Raw genomic sequence first — 18,092 nt, 5'->3', positions numbered from 1 at the left:
TGGCCCAGGTTCCATGCTCACTCTGATGTGGCAGAGTTCTCTCATTGTCCCTTCAAGTTGTCCTCTGTAATTCTTAGGTCAGGATGTTTGGAAACCCTGTTATCATGGACACAAAGGCACCCAGGGAACCAGGTGCCCTGAGGGCTATTCCTGGAAGGTTGAAGCTGCTTTGCTCTGGCTAGGTTTGACTGCAGCTTGGCTGCACTGAGGTGCTTTCTAACCCCTGGTCCTGGTGGACCAGAAAATTTCCTGTAGATCTTCTAAGTTGTGTTGGACTGGAAAATTGTATCATTCAATCTTTCTGTGGATTCTGCCCCTCTAAATTTTAACTGGAATCATAATTTTCTGACTTTTGGAGTTTTTTTGGGGGGGTGAATTTCTGGAAATTCCTGCCCTCACACTGCCATCTTGGCTCCACTCTATTGTAAGCAATTCTTAGCTCAATGACTAGATCTCATAGTTGATATTATATAAAAATATACATTCTCTTTGCTTAACACATTTCCTTAACACAGCTTTTCTCTTTTCATTTCACTTATCTTGACCTCTACTTCTTCATATGCAAATGAGAGAATTAGCCTAGATTGATGAGGCAGTGTGGTACAAACCATTGTCTTTGGAGTCCAGATGATTTGGGTTTGGATTCCAAATTTGATATTTGTAAGTTTTGTGTCCTTAGACCAAACACCTAACCACCCTGGCCTCAGATACCTCATCTGTAAAATGGAGGATGGAGCTCACTGTTTCTGAGGTCCTTTATGCTCTAAATCTATGATTCTTTCTTTCTTATGGCTTCTAAATTCCATGGTATGATCCCCCAGGGTAGGGATGGGGTTGGGGATGGGGATGATAGCTCTACCTGTAGGTATAGCTGACAGGACTTGAGATCAGGGTTTTCTTTGAAATGGAAGGATACTTAATGACTAACTAACTGATTCAAAATGGTGATTATGGAAAGGGAAGACAACAATGAATCAGAGAAGAGGTCTTAGAACCTGCCAAAAGATCCAATAGCTTTAGAAATCACATACTCCTTTTATTCCTTAGAGTTGTCTGGTGGCAAGAACCCTGAATTTGGAAGTAGGAAACCCAAAATCAAAACTCTTCCCTTTCAGACCTAGATAAACTTGAAGTCAGAAAATCATTATGGAGTCAGTTTCCTCCTCTGTAACCTAATGGGGTTGGTGAAATGCTCTCTAAGGTCATTTCCTGCCCTGAATCGTCAGATGCACTACCTTGCTTTGCTAATCTATAGAATGAGACACGCTAAGTAAGGTATGGTTTCTGTAATTTTTAGGGCACATTGGCAACAAGAGCATATTTGGGAATGGTGGTTATGATGTTCAAAGACTGGAAACTAAACTTATGGAGTGATTGATGAATGACTCAATCAATAAATCAATTAATGAATGCTCCAGGTGAAGGTGTTATTCAAACAGATGTGAGATAGGTCAATAGAAAGTCAAGTACAAGAAATCCCCCCCCCCCCCCCATTTCATCTGTTTTGTCCAAAAGGATTTTCCTTTTCTCATTGCTTAAAGTGGGGTCAGCTTTCTCACCTTCAGGCCTTATGCAAAATTCCAGTTACCTGAACTGAGTTAAGTCACTCTGTGTCCAGTGTTGAGGTCACAGGCTGCAGGATTAGGGATTCAAAGGCCCTGTGAATATGATTTAAAAATCCTTTCCTTATTAAGATAAATGAATTAAAACAATCCCTCTATACTTTCTCTTTAAAGAGTTCCCCAGTTGTGTGGAAGTGTGGGCTACTGGCAGAAAGGGATTTGTTTTTTCTTCATTTTTCCCCATACATCTGGCCAATGCTTCTTTCTTGGAAGTATGACAAGGAAACCTCAGGTCTCATTGGCTAGTCAGCATCCTTTTGTTACTTCAGGCCTCCAACTGGCCCGTAAAGAGAATTCTTACTTGGGTCATGAAGACAGGGTCAAGGATCTGTTGGAAAGGAAGCTAGCAGATCCTCTAAGAGCTCTAGGCAGGTTATTGGTTACTGTCCTAGGATAACTGTCTCCTTGATGACATAAAAGCCCTTACCTAGGTTCTTGGATTCAGAGATATGATATCTGGAAGTTAGGAAACCTCATGTTTGGGACAAGAGGAGCAGATAACAATTTGCCATGACTTCCCAGAAGATTTTCCTCTTGCTGTGCTACACTGTGGACTCTCTGAGTGCTTGGAAATGCTCACAGGGTGGAAAGCTCTTCCACAATATTGGTGATTGCTATTCACTGAACATCAGCTCCAAGGATAACCAATCTAATGAAAGATCAGAGGGGAGGAATTGGAAGCTGACAGTGTCAGGGTCAGAAAACTCCAATAATAGGTTGCTACTTCATTATTCTGAAGAGATGTCTCAGTCCCAGCTTTACTGCCTAAAGAAACCTCAAGGGCCATCAAGTCCAACCTCTTAATTTTTCAGATGAAGAAAGAGACTCTGGAAAATTAAATAACTTGTCAAGGTTCACATAAGTCATAAACTCCCAGGTCAGGATTTGAGTTCATCTCCTTGAAGTCTATAAGTACGGTTCTTTCTGTTGTCCATAATTGTTAAATAAGTTCACAGATATTTTAAATTGATGTGTCTATTGTAATGTTCAATATATAACTATAAAGGTGAGATCATCAGGAAAATATATTTTCTAACCTCTTCTTTGACCATTTTGATAGTCTTTTCAAAGAATCAACCATCCATTTTTTAAATATTTCTGTGTGTGTCTGTGTGTATATATCCACAGATATGTGGATATTTATGTATATGCACCCACACCCAAAGTTCCTATCATTTTTCTCCTATAATTCTTAAGATTTTCTCTTTTCTGTTGGGTTTGTCTGCTGGATTTATAATTTTTATGTCTATTCACTTTATTGATTCTTGTTGTTCAATTGTTCAGTCCTATCTAACTCTTTGTGACCCCATGAACTCCACTGTTCAAGGGAATTTCTCAGCAAAAATAATGAAATGGTCTGCCATTTCATTCTCCAGGGAATTAAAGCAAACTGTGATTATTAATTCTATGCTTTTCTATTTCACTAATGCCTTAAATATGCTCGATATGTCTACATATGGACATATGTGCATTTGCATGATATATGGGGGGCAACTATGCACTTGGTATCGATACATACTCACATATAGTGCCACTCTTGAGAAGTGTGTTAGGGGCATCCCAGAAAGTTGGGAACATCACATCATGAAAGACCACTGGTCTTGCTGTCAGAAGACTTGAGTTCAGGACTTACCTCTTTCACCCATTTGTTATTTTACCCTAGGCAAGACACTTTGTACATTGAAGAGATGTCTCAGTCCCAGCTTTACTGCCTAAAGAAACCTCAAGGGCCATCAAGTCCAACCTCTTAATTTTTCAGATGAAGAAAGAGACTCTGGAAAATTAAATAACTTGTCAAGGTTCACATAAGTCATAAACTCCCAGGTCAGGATTTGAGTTCATCTCCTTGGAGTCTATAAGTACGGTTCTTTCTTATGGTTCTGTCCATAATTGTTAAATAAGTTCACAGATATTTTAAATTGATGTGTCTATTGAAGGACATCTCTGGTCCTCAACTATCACCTCTATAAAATGGATATAATAATACTGTGTAACTTAGGAGGCGACTATATGGATGTAATGAAAACTTACCCTAAAGGACTTTGTCTCCTCATTGCATTATAAGAATGCCATCTAATAGTGTCCATACTTATAATTCCCACCTTAATATTGGGGCAAACAATTGGGAACAAAGGGATGGGGAAATCAGGAAATCCTGAATTCAGACTCAGTGTTTAATACTCCCTGTGTAACCCTAGGCAAGTTATTTAACCTTTGTCTGTTTTAGTTTCTTCAACTGTAAAATGGAGACATCTTCCAGAGTTGTTCTAAGGATTAAATGTGATCATAATTGTAAAGCCCTTAATGGTGTCTGTCATGTGATAGAGGATTAATAAATATTTTCCCCATGTTTCTATCTCTGTTTCCCTCCTCCAAGGCTCTTGTGACTGTCTGAGGAAGGCACCCACCCACAGTGGAGATCCATAGGTTAGCTGTCCCCTTTCTGGGTGGTCAAGTCAAGCAGGTGATATAAAAATTCCAGAGCCATATTGTAGCCTAGTCCTTTAAGTGACTCAGTTCACAGCAGGGACAGGGGGCTCATTTCAGAATCAGGGGACTGAGACTGAAGTCTTGACTTAACTGCAAGGGATAAACCACTTACTCCCTCAGAGACTCATTTATAAAAGGAGAGATTTTCACTAAGGGCATTCATCTGAGGTCCCCTCCAGCTCCAAATTTCTGGTCCTCTGTTTGAGGACTCTGCAAGATTGCTTCCCTAAGACTGGACAAGAGGTGCCAGGCATTGCTAACCTGGCCCATGAAGGTGAGGGCTAGCACGAAGCTCAAATTTCCTCCTTCTTGGCCTTCTTAGAGGGCTCAGAAAGGGAAGCCCTCTCCTCACCCTAATGACCTCTTTCCTGACCACTGGAATGAAGTGGGAGGCATTTCCCCAGAGCGGATGGGAACTAAAACTATAACCCTGTGGCTGACAAGGCCCTTTTGTTGATGGGCATTGTGACTCTGGGCTGGGACTCGGTGTGGATTAAACAGGAAGGGGGCATGGCCTCGGGATGGGGGGGCACAGCTGGTGAGAGATGGAAGCCAGAAAAGAAGTGAACAGAAAAGCATTGTGCATTCACAGTCCAAGCCCAGCCCTTGGGACAAAGAGAGCAGCCCTCTCTAATGACCAGCCCCTCCCCAATGAAGAGCTCTTTGGGTATAAAGCATAATTCTCATGTGTCCTTCCCATTGGTCCATCCCCATGCTCATGAGCAAGAGAAGGTAAGGATTATGGGTCTCATTTGACAAAATGAGGAAACAAATTTATCAATAGTCATACAATGATGCTGCATATATCATTATTATTATCAATGATGTACTTGTTATTCCTAATAAGAATACCTGTAAGCATTTGTAGCACTTTAATGTTTACATAGCAATAAACAGATATTACATCATTTTACCTTTACCTTTGGGAGGCGACTATTATTATTATTCTCATTTTACAGAAAAGGAAACTGAGACAAAAAAGTTAAGCAAGTAACTCGTATGTATTGGAGGTAAGACTTCAATTCAGGTCTTTAGGTCCAGTGCTCGCCATACCTGCTATGGGCTGACGTACTAAGTCTTGTAAATGAGAAGTTGTAAATAGGTGAATAGGGGATGTTGTTGTCCCATATCTCAAACTCTCGGAAGGTGAACTAGACCAGCGCAAATATCCATTAATAATAACACCAGTAATAATAGAGTCCCGTCCAAGTAGTAAGAAATTAGAGAATTGTAAATTCATTTTCTATGTGTAGTCTTCTGTGAAAAGTCATTATTAGTTGGAGGAATCCTTGCCTCATCTTGGAAAGTCAGGCTCTCATAATGCAATCTGAGATCACATTCTCTTTGGGGTAGCCATGTTATGCCATCAGCTCATGCTGTTTGTAATCCAGAAGGCTGCCATATGAGGATCAAGTTAAAGGAACTGGAAATCTTTAGCTTTGAGTAGAAACAAGTTAGGAGGACATGCTGGGTTTTTTCCAGATATTTGAAGGATTGTTATGTGGAAGGATTGATGTTCTGATTGACATCCACAGGGAGTCAGTCAGTCAATCAATAATTGTTAAAGTATCAGCCACTTTGAAAAAGAAAGTCCCGGGTAGACTAGGTGGTGCAGTCAATAGAACACCAGCCCTGGAGTCAGGAGTCCCTGAGTTCAAATCTGCCCTCAGACACTTCATAATTACCTGGCTGTGTGGCCTTGGGCAAGCCACTTAACCCCATTTGCCTTGCAAAAACCTAAAAAAAAAGTCCCTGCTTTCATGTAACTCACAGTCTAATGAGAGAAAACATCACATAAATAGAAGCTCACAAACAAGGTGGAGGGAGTGGCAAGAGAGGGTACTCAGGATGGGGGGCCTGATGAAGTCCTGTAGCCAGGATGTCAATAACTTCTCTTTCCTTGGCTTTCCCTTTCAGTAGAGGCTCTGAGGGGAGCTCTCTGATGGCCACCTTTCCCACTTCCCATTCAATGGAAGAGAGGAGTCCAAAAGGCAGAAAGTACTGAGGGGGACTGAGTTTCAGAGTTGAGATGATCTTGTAGGAAGACAGTGATGAAGTGCAGTTGAGCAGTTTAGTGGAGAGTGATGAAGTAGGGGGCCCTGAATGGAAATGTTAGCTTTATATATGAGAAAATATATAACTAGAATTGTTCAAATTGGAATGTATTCAGTTGGGAGGTGATGATGTCTTCTCCATTGGAATCTTTAAGTGGTAGTCATTTGACACTATATTGGAAATGATAGTGTAGAATAAATTCCTCCTCAGATAAATATTGGACAGCATGGTTCCTGAGGCTATTCTGAGATTTAGTGTGCAGTGATTCTCCCTGTCCCTACCTCCTGTCTCTGTTTCTCTCTTTGTCTTTGTCTGTGTCTCTCTGTGTCTCTAATGATGTCACTGGAAGGTCAGCCATGAACTACATGGTTACTCTTCCCTCCTTCAAAGTGCCAGGGGGTAACTGTGGCATATACCTATATGGCAGGAATTTACTCTTATAATTTACCACTGTATGTCTGAGTTAACTAATGAACTAAATTCAATTTATGCAATCTAAATCACCATGATACCATTAATTTTTAAACATAGAATATTTGTTAAACCAGAAAGCAGAAGAAAGAATAGTTATGAATTTTATGTGTTAGAAGGCGAAACTGGAAAAGACACCATCTAATATTTACTCTGTAGAAGGCAGACCCAAGAATAATCAGAATATGAAGCTTACCCCTAAACTTGAATCACACTCTTCCAGGGGTTCAAACAGCTAGTTTGTCAACTAATATTTATTAAGTGGTTATTCTGTTCCAGACACTTTGATAAACCAGTACCTGGTGGGAAGGGTAGGCACATATTCTAATGGAGGAGAAAAACAGCTTTCTATAAAAATATGTAAAATATTAGTATAAAGCTGATTCTATAATAAAACATAAATTACAATATGATATTAGTAGATGCACACACATACACACAGGAGATAAATACATGGCATTTGAAGACAAGCATTCCAGCTTCTCCTCAGACCAACCATCCCTCAACCATATAGCAAAGACTAGACCTCCATATTCTGACTCTCAACTCCTTACTGGGAGCAGCCAAGTTTCATTTTTGTGGCTCTGCATTCTCATTTCCCTTAACTCCACTCCTTTGCCAATCCTCCTAAAATCTTGGTTGCCCTTCTCTGAACATCTTCCACCTGGTTGACGTTTTTCCTAAGATATTCCCCCAGAGGAGTATATGCCATATTCTAGATGTGGGATGCCCTGAGCCATAGTCCATTGGTCAGTCTTCCTCCATCAGTTCAGCATTTCCATGTACTACCATTTTCACTTTTTCAAGAGGACCTTCCTGATCTTCTCAATCCAAATCCACTCATCAACATTTTATACTGTCTTATAGGATCACAAATTGAAAAATTGAATAGACCACCACAGTCAATCCCTTTATTTTATAGATGAAGAAACTGAGACTCCAGGAAGGGAGGTAACTAGCATAGAGGTAAAAGTAAGAGATAGATGTGGAAGTAGAACCCATATCTTTAGAATACAAATTCTTACTTTATACTGAACACTGTTTAGTTTATTTGATGATTAATTATGTAAGCACTCCATAGGGTTACCTTGAAAACTGTCTTGTGACAATTCCAGTTCTGATGACTGTCTTGTCTTTGCCTGTCTTCCCAGTTCCTTCTCGCAGGCCTTATTATTTATTTTTGCAAATTCCTGTGTTCCATCTTATATCATATGTACTTGTATTTTTGACACTGCCTGCCCTCACAGGATTGGAAATTCTTGTAGGGCAGAGATTATGTCTGATTTATAAGTGTATCTCTCCAGTTCCAGTTATTCCAGCTAGATGGATGGATGGACAGATGGGTGAAAATCATGCCTCCCCAATTAAAATTCCATGTCTTAAACTCTTAAGCACTCCCAGAGATTGCCCATTATAAAAAAATTACACTTAATGCATTCTTGGTAAATATTTATTGAATGAATGAAAGGACTCCATCTGTCCTTTCCAAGCATTTGCTTAAACTAACTGGTTACTATGTCTGGAATATTCTCTCTAGTTTCTCAGAGTCCTTATTTTCTTCAAGGCTCAATTTCTGTTCCCTCCATTTTTGAAGTTCTGTCTCTCCTTGTTTCTCTCTCTCTTTATTCATCTGCATTCATGCCTCTCTTCCAACCTCAGCACCCAAAGCTAACAACTTTTTTGGTCAAAATTAGGACCTAATTGTTTCTGTCATTTTTTGCCCATATAAAGTTCAGTATTTTGTAACCAGAAGTGCTTAATAGGTGTTGAATTAACTAATTAACTGAAGTGTTGTTTCTCTTCCCAATTAGAATGGAAACTGTATGAGAACCTTTTCTTCAATATCCCTATGTTTTTCTAGCATTGTGTTAGCTAGGTAAAAGGTAGTGATAAATGTTCTATTAGAGAAAAGACTTCTTACATTATCTCCTTCAGTTAATTTCCTTGAGCACAGGGAATGTCACTTCTGTCTAGAGTCTAGAACAGAACCAAACACTTAGTAAGTGCTTCAAATAAATAGTTGTGGACTGCTTGGCACTCCATGGGACACCCTGAGTTTCAAGATCATATAGTAAGTATTCTGCAATGGTTCATTGAAGGAATGGGCACTCATTTATAAAATGACAAATTTGGACTAGATGACTTTCTGAGGTCTAGTACTCATTAAAAAAATCTCATGACTCGAAGTTCAATTCAACTAATATGTCTTATGTACCCATTAGGTATGACATATTGTTCAAAATGAAAGGACACTTTGTGCCTGCCCTCATGGATTGTAAAATTGACTGGACTCTACAGAATTAATAAGAAAGCTCTAAAAGAATTGACTTGGAGCTAGAAGGGATGTTTAGGGACTCTCATCTAACCTTCACATTTAGGAAAAGACAGGTTCAGAGAGTAGAAATCTCTGGTTCCAAGAGATCCAAGGAGTATATCATATATGTGAACTTCAAATCCAGTGTCCTCCAACTTCATTTCCAGGATTCTTTCTGATATATCATTATATTTCTCTTACTGGAGCTCCTGCCTCAGAATCCTTTTGCTACCTTTTGTGCAGTGATGCACTTGCCTGAAATTAAGTCCATCCAGCCCTTGGTGAATTAGCCTTATTTCCAATTTTCTCTTTGGGCTTTGTCCAAGCAGTTCTGTCTGCCCTAAAAGACAGTCCCAGACTGTGATTGTTCCTCAATGGGCAGTAAAGGAAATTAATGCTCAAGGCCACTGGGCCAGCCCAACAAATCATTTTTCTGAAGACACACTATGGCTGGTTATGAAATCACTGTGACCCAGGTGGTGTTCTGTCAGCACCACTGCCTTTTAGCCAATAGTCTGTAGTTGGCTAACCCATCCATTTGTGTTGGCCAACCCATCTATTTGTGTTGGCCAGCCCATCCATTTGTGTCCTGAATTCTTCCCTGGGATGGGCATCCATCACATGACTCTCTAAAGAAGTTTCTACCTCTTCATTTCTGCTTTTCTGGATCCTGGGGAGGTAGAAGCTGCAGTCAAATCCATTTTTTCTTATTTATAAAATTCCTTTCTCAGCCACCACAAATAGGATTTCCAGGGATTTGTGAGTCTATCTATTTTAATCCTGCATCTTTTTCATGGGTTTAAACTTTTTGTATTTATTAATGTTGAGCAAGGCTTTCTTTCCATTTTTTTATTACCACCCAAAATGATACATTTGGACTGAGGGGAACATCTGCTGGCATCTTTCTGAATGAATAATGAATGTCTAAGCAAAGGAACTCTCAAGAGAGATCAGTCAATGAGTAACCAAGTCAGAGATCAGAGGAAAAAAGCTTCAGAAGCAGATGAAATTGATGCAGGTGGGGGTGGATGTTTATAATCCCATTTTCCAATTAGCTCAACAAACATTTATTGTGAGTACTTAACCAGGTAAGGGCTTTCTTCAAATGCTTTTTGATGGAGTGTGAACACAGACACAACCTCGGTCCTGCCCTCAAGAAGCTTTGCTAACTTGATGACTGATAAGTTGCCTTTAACCATAGTTTCAAAAGTGAAATAAAAATGGAGGAGATGATTTATTCTCCATTGGAAGAACCCTATATTCTGTCTTTGTAGGTAACAGAAGTGTGGGTTACATTATTGCTCAGTTTTCCAGAGCACCAAGGCAATAAAATTTCTATTAACAGGACCTAGTTCAATCCCAATCTATTCCATCCTACCAGCATCCTCATCATTCAGGCCACATCTCCACCTACTTGAACCATTGGGATTTTTACACGCCCAGATTTCCCATCTTTTTGTCTAGACTGCTCCTTTGCCCTTGTGGTATTCCTTCTTTGTCTCAAAGTTATACCTACAAGAGTTGTCTAGATCATTTGGCATATTAGAGATATTTAATAAAATGCTGACTGAATTAAGACAAGCTCCATGAGTTCATGGCCTCTATCAGTGTTAGGTAGCCAGGTGGACGGAGCACTAGTCAGGAAGACTTGAGTTCAAATATGACTTCAGATACATTCTAGCTGTATGACCCTCGAGAAGTCACTTAGCTACTATTTGCCTTGGTTTCTTCAATTACAAAATCATAATAATAATAGCACTCACCTCCCAGGATGGTTGTAAAGATCAATTGAGATATTTGTCAACCACTTAGCATAATGTCTGATGTGTAATAAATGTTTCTTTCCTTCCTTCCTTCCTTCCATACATACATACATACAAGCATACATGCATATATATGCATATATATATATGTATTATGTCTAATAATGAAGATAGGGTCTTTTACAGTGTAGATGCTTAATAAGCATGTTTGTTTAATGGATGGATTGTTTGGGTATTTGAAGATTCTGCCTTTCCCTAATCTATATTTTCTTAGGTTTTTGCAAGGCAATGGGGTTAAGTAGCTTGCCCAAGGCCACATAGCTAGGTAATTATTAAGTGTCTGAGGCCAGATTTGAACTCTCCCTAATCTATTTTAATTTCTAAGCCATTGCCATGAAGCTTTCACTTTAATCTTACTAAAACAAAGGTCTATGCAGATCACTCCTACCATAGTTCAGCATCCTTTAATCATTCATTATTGCCCTACAATGCAAACTCCCCAGGCTGCTATTTCAGTCCCTACACAATGTAGCATGCCACTCAACCCTCACACATTTCCAACCTTCTTTATCAGGACCCACCTATACCCACTCCTTGCTCCAGCTAAACTGGGTTTCTGAAAAGCAGTGACTGCTTAGAGAGAACCCTTTCCTTCACAGGAAAGTGATGCTTCTAACAGGATTCAGGAGCCATTTAGATGGGGATCTTTGAATATAGGCATAGTATAGCTTGGAGAGTCTTAAGATCACATGAGTATCAGCAAAAACTCTGAATCCTCTAAGTGATTCTATCTTTTTTGGAGCTTAGTACTTCTCTGTGACCTTAGAGTGAAGCTCTTCAACATGATCTCAGAGCCCTTCTATTCCCTTTCACTTCAGACCTTACTTGATCTTGGGATGGAGAGCCCTTTGCTCCCAAATCTTCCTAAAGATGTTATCTTTCATCAGTAAACACTTCAGTCTTGTCATTTTAATTTTCATCCATGGAGTGGGCAAAGTTATTCGAACTCTAGATTTTTTTTTCTGCTACCAGAATGCTAAGTAGATGGGCATCAGTTTCCCCATTATCCAAACTTGATTTCCTTTAAAAAAGTCTACCTGTTGCCTCATTTTTGTTTTGTTCTTTATGAAAGAAGTCATCAGTAATGACAACTTCGCAATTATGAAGTTAGAAGAGTTTACAAATTGCTTTCCTGATAATCTGCAGAGATTTCAAAAATCATGATGCTCATTTCTATTTTTTTGCTATAATGAAGCATTTTCCCTCCCTCCCAAACACTTCTACCCCTCCACAATTGAACAATAAAAAGGATAAAGAAAAATAAAATCCTCTTGACAATATATGTGTCTGAGGAATGAAAGATGGAAAACCCTGTTTGGAAAACTAAAGGAATAGCAAAGGCTATGGTTTAGACAAATGAAAGAAATTCCATTGATGGCTATATCTCCATTTGTATCTGTATCTAGTGTACATTCAGAACTTTAAGTCCATCTGATTACAATTCTTCTGAGATGGTTCAGTGATTGACAGAGTCTGGAACACCTGAGTTCAGAACTTGCTTTACTAGCTTTGAGAGATAATGACTCTTTACCTTAGTTTCCACATGTATAAAATAAGGAGGGAGGCTAACTTAACCTCTAAATGGGAAGATAACTTGGCCTCTAAGATCCTCTTAGTTTTAAATCTATGATCCTATCACATGTTCTTTTTGTTACATCCCACTACTTCGATATGAAGCGTCATATTTAAGAATATCTCTACTAACAGGATTTTGGGGAACATACAGTGCTCACCACAGGGCATGTCTTTTTGAACAAAAAGAGCCAACAGCTCCTGCCTGGACTGACTTCCATGGGACCCCTTGGACAGATGTTCCCTATTCAGAATTTTGGCCTCCCTACTTGTAAGATGAGTCTATTCCAGCTTCTCCATACTGTGGTTTATAAGGTACTGGAAAAGGGAGATGAAAGTGAATGTCTGATTAAGGAGGAATGAAAGATGGAACTACCTTGGAAAACCACTGTTTGGAAAACTAAAGGAATTGCAAAGCCTATGGTCTAGACAACCTTTCCTTTTCTTTGTCTCTTGGCTTAAACACTGCATGGTCTCTTAGGCAATGAAAATAATTCAAGTCACTGCAGTCTTTGTTATATACACATGGCTCTTCTGAATCACAGAAATATTGATTGCTTATACCTTAAATTTTCTATCCTTTTGACCTTTTCTTCTATTCTTTTGCTTTATCTACAATATACCTCACCTGCTCTTCCAGGCTAATGGGAGACAGAAAACTTAGGTATATATGGAGGTGGGGAGAAGAAAGATAACTCGTGAGAGACAGAATTTACTAAGGGCATATTCAGGTAGAAAAAGTCACAAAATATAGGTGGCACAGTGGATAGAGGTCCAGGTGTGTATTCAGGAAGACTCATCTTCCTGAGTTCAAATCTGCCATCATATACTTACCATGTGACCCTGGAAAAGTCATTTCACTCTGTCTCTGTTTTTACAGCAATTCATAGCTGATTATCCTACATGACTGCTTTCCTCTTTGTAAAAAAGAGTTGCAGAAGGAAATGACTAACCATTCAAGTATCCTTTCAAGAAAGCCCCAAATGGGGTCATGATTTAAAATGAGTTTTCAATTCAACATCAATAACATAGAATGAATAGAAAGCTGAATTCAAGGAGAGGGCCCATCTGGAATTCAAATCCTAGTCCAAACAATTCAATTTTTGCAGACATTTAGGAAAAAAATTAATGAATATTCTAAATTGCAGAGAAAGTAACAATCTGAATTCCCTCTTCTGGGAATGCTCTATGCTAACAGGTCACAAGTCTCATCCCTACCCCCCTTTGGCATCAGGTAAAGGAAGATTTTGAATCGTGACTAACTTGAAATAGGAATACCAGTTAGGAATGTGGACTAGAGCTCCAAAGAATCTTGGAAATTATCTCTTAGTCAAATGGAAGCTCCTGAGGACAAGGACTATTTTGTTTTTCTCTTTTTTCCTTCCAATGACTTGTACATGATAATATTTGATAGATATTTCTTGAAATGAATGGACCTATAAAATTCTCTGAGAGTCCAAGATTTTAAGTGGCATAGCATCAGAGATGTAGACCTGGAGGAGGGCTTTACAGTGAAAGCCCATCCATTTCATATTAGATGACAAAATTGAGGTCTAGAGATTAGATGACCTGATTGTGGATACATAGCTTAGTAGCCACCATAATTAAACTTAGGACTAATGATTCATCATCCAGCCCTCTTTCTACTTTACAATATATGTCCCATCTCAGAGCAGAACACCCAAGAAAACATTTATTGAATGTTCATTCTCTGTTTCAGGAAAGTCCTCAAATGAACCTTTGCAGATTTGATGGAGAAATCTATGTGGAGAAAAATAGTCACAGGTCCATGTGGAAAAAACCCTTGGCCAACATCTCTGTTTTCTCTTCCACAGCACGAATCATAAAAACCAAGCAGTGGTGTGACATGCTTCCCTGTTTAGAAGGAGAAGGCTGCGACTTGTTAATCAATAGATCCGGCTGGACTTGTACCCAGCCGGGAGGACGGATAAAGACGACCACGGTAAGTTGGACTCACCTGGGTCATGGCTGTCTTATGTCCCAGTCCTGCTCACCAAATGGATGGCCCCCAATGGGACCTTCTTCTCATCTACTGTATCCATAGGGGCAATTGTTCATGTGAGTTTTAAATTGAACATCAGTGATAAGACAAATTTTAAAAAAAATTATTTGATGACTTAGATGACATCTTCTCTATTCCTTTTCCAAAGACAAAGTGCCAATTCTCATACTCAGATCCCCCAACTCTACTTGTTTGACAAAAAAAGGACCCTTATCCAACCCTTATTTAATTTATCAAGTACCTCTTCGGAATTAATGTTAGTTCACTATCTGATGGTAGCCTTCCTGGGAAGAGGACCCTAAAAACCAAGTAGAGATACCTTAAGAGCAGTAGAACACACACACACACACACACACACACACACACACACACACACACACACACAAACACGTTTGTTTGGGTGCATACATACAAATGTATGTGTATTCACAATTCTCATAATGCTTAAATATTCCCCCATCCCCTTGGGTGAAACATAAATTTGCTTTATCCAAACATTTCATCAGTTAAAACATAGAAGAAGGAAGATGAGTTAAGATTCTTATAGCACATTTAGGGCCTTTCCATTCAGGTTCAGGACCCAAAACAGCTTCTAGGGCCCCCACCTAAACCAATGGAAAAACGCTGGAAGAATACATGTGTGAGGAAAAGAGGGAAGAGTTGTTAATTTGGCTTGTCTACCAGAACTCCTCCTTGTGAGGGAGTTTTTAAGTTGGAACCATTTAAACAAGAATTCCTCCTCCTTGTGATAGTTTCAAGACTCAGATTCTCAAACCCAAAGAAGAGTTCCTTGTGGGAGCCAAATACATTGATTTGGGCACCAGTCCTTGATAGAGTTTGACTAACTAGATGTGTTTCTTCTTATTAAATTAGACACAGAAAGTGTCAGGAGCCAGATGCCAGGATTTTTTTTTTTTCTGTCAGCAATGAAATGGGAAGGGTAGGAAATTAAAGTGGTTTTGTAACATTTCCCATGCCAACTTTTCCAAAAACTAATTTAAGGCCAAAATATTCATATTTAGTAAAGCTTGTGGTCCATACATCTTTATCATCTTTTTCTGAAGGTCCTAGCACTTCTCAGCAATAAGAGGAGTGAGTCAGAGGGCTCATTCCCCCTTCTTGGATTACAGCCTGAACTGGAACATAAGTCCTAAGAAAAACAACGAAAAACAAAACAAAGTCATTTTAGTTTGTTTTCAGAGGTTTAAGCACTTTTCTTTTTCTTTTCCTTCTTTTTCTATTTACTTTCCTTTCCCATTTCCTCAGTCTCTTTATCATCTCTTTCATTTCTCTCCTGTATTGTCTTTCTATTTCAAACTCCTCCTTTTCGTCCCTCCATTCTCATTCCACACAAAAGATAACATGCTGAATAGTCACTGCTATAGAAATATGACTTGGTGATTGCATTTTACAGATCAGTTTGGGACCCAAAGTCAATTAAATAATGAGTGTTATTGGACTTAGTGGCCTCTAGTCTGAAGAGTCTATAAAAAGATAGAAAGAGCACCCATATGCAAAAACATTGACAAGGACATACTTTATTTACTTTAGCAAAGAAAAATAGGGGAGTGCTCACTAATTGAGAGTGATTAAATTAAATGTTGTATATACATTAATGTAATTATATCATACCATAAGTAATAAGAAAAGAGACGGAATCAGAAAAACCTAGGAAGACTTGAATGAATGAGGTAATATAGAATGAAATGAGCAGAACTAGAATACTTTTTTACAACCACTATGTAATAATCAAACTTCAGTAGTCTGAATATATCTCAAATCATTAGGAAACTTTTCAGTGCTGACCCAGTAAAAGGAATTAGGAGCATTTACCTGACATTATCTTTTCTCTAAAGTGTTAAAAACACCAAGATTTTCCCATCTGGTGAGAATCCCCCTATACAGGACCTGCTGACCCAATACTGGGTGACTGGTAAAGGGAATTTCTTTGACAGCTTAGGCAGGCCAAAAGCCTCCTAACAAAGAAGCATGGATTTGATCATTTCTAAGATTAAGATTTGAATCCCCCTATGAAATATACCACATTTCTATAGCCCTTAATACCAATCCTAGCTCCTCCTCAAAGGAAAACAAAAAATAGAGTTGATATTCTTTTGTTCCTTCAAGAGACACCCTAATAAGTATCTGACATGTGAGGTTATTCTGCTTGGATTGGGACTCTGACTCCTATCCTCAGGGAGTTCATAGCAGTAGAAGACACAGATACCTAACTCAAAATGTTTCCATGATCTTGGAATCCAAGATTTCAGTAAAATTTAACTGCACTCATATAGACTGATAGATCACCCCCCCCTCATCCTGATCTCACCCTTTGTCCATAAAAGTTGTTTTGGTTAATCTAACAGTCTTTCTTCACCTCATTGCTCCACTTGATTATGTTAATGCTCCATTCTCTCTTGGTTCTCCTTTTGCTGTTATTTGTATTGATATGCTACTAGGAAGGCTGAATGAAGAGACAGAAGGGAGGAATGGAGGAAAGGAGGGAGAAGGGAGGAGAAGGGATGAAAGAAGGGAAAAAAGAGAGGGAAAGAGGAAGGAAAGAAGTAAGGGATAGAAGGATAGGGGAGTGAAAGGGCGAATAAATGAAAAATAAATTCTGTAGTGCTCATTATATGCTGAGTACACTATGCTAAATTTGAAGAAAACAAATATAAGCAAGCAAGACATTCTTGTCCTTAAGGAGATTATCTTCTAGTGGGGGCAAAGAACTAATAAAGATGATCCAGAAAGGGGGTTATGGGGGAAGAGAGAGCATACATATTGACTTTTAGTTTGAAGGTGACTTAGTGGGGGCAGCTAGATGGCACAGTGAAGAGTATAAAGATAGGAAGAGACTAGATTTTAAATGTCAAACAAAGTGTTTTATATTTGCTTCTGGGGACAATAGGGAATCACCAGAATTTATTGAGTTGGGGAGTGAGAAAATCAAACTTATGCTTTAGGAAAATATTTTTGCTGACTATATGGAGCCTGGTTTGGAGTAGAAAGAGAGGCTGACCCACTAGCAGACTATAGCAATAGTTGAAGTATAAGCAGATGAAGACCTCATCTAAAGAGAAAGTAGTGTTGGAAGGAGGCATATTCAAGAGATCTTACATAGGTAGAATCTACAAGGCTTGGCAGATTAGATATTCTGAGGCAGGGGTAGCATAGAGTGAGAGTGAGAAATCTACAATATCTCCTAGGTTGGGATCCTGAGAGCTTAGATGCTAGTGTTGCCCTCTATGATAATAGGGAAGATAGGAAGTGGGGAAGAAATAATGAATTCTGTTTTGGATATATTTAGTTTAAGAAGTCTACTGGATGTCCAGTTTGATATTGGAGGTCAATGGAGAGGTTGATGCACAATGGATAGATATAAAAATCATCAGCACTGAGATGATAATTAAATCTATGGCAGTTGATGAGATCTTAAAGTGAAATAGTACTGAGAGATAAAAGGAGGGGATGAAGGACAAAATTCTTGAGGGACACCTTTGGATAGAGTTTGGCCTGGATGAGGACTTGACAAAGCAGGAGAGAAAAGGATACTTGAGATGAATAGAAGAAGAACCAGGATATAGTGGAGTTCTGAAAAACCTAGAGAGAAGAGAGGATCAAGAAGGAGAGAGAGAGATAGAGATAGAGAGAGAGAGAGAGAGAGAGAGAGAGAGAGAGAGAGAGAGAGAGAGAGAGAGAGATCAACATTGTGGAAGGCTTCA

General features: G+C 39.0%; 1 protein-coding gene across 3 annotated transcripts in view; it reads left to right on the top strand.

The window, feature by feature from the left end:
• TAFA5 (TAFA chemokine like family member 5) overlaps positions 1-18,092 on the top strand; it is a 357,575-nt gene that overhangs the window by 268,443 nt on the left and 71,040 nt on the right. For all 3 annotated transcript variants that reach the window (XM_074227257.1, XM_074227259.1, XM_074227258.1), the window contains one exon: positions 14,183-14,310. In XM_074227257.1, coding sequence (XP_074083358.1) covers positions 14,183-14,310 — 128 coding nt within the window. The remainder of the gene's footprint in view (positions 1-14,182; positions 14,311-18,092) is intronic.

The sequence above is a fragment of the Macrotis lagotis genome, chromosome 2 (assembly GCF_037893015.1).
Source record: "Macrotis lagotis isolate mMagLag1 chromosome 2, bilby.v1.9.chrom.fasta, whole genome shotgun sequence".
In the NCBI taxonomy this organism is placed as follows: Eukaryota; Metazoa; Chordata; class Mammalia; order Peramelemorphia; family Peramelidae; genus Macrotis; species Macrotis lagotis.
The sequence above is the reverse complement of the archived record's forward strand: the minus strand, read 5'-3'. Positions and strand labels throughout refer to the sequence as shown.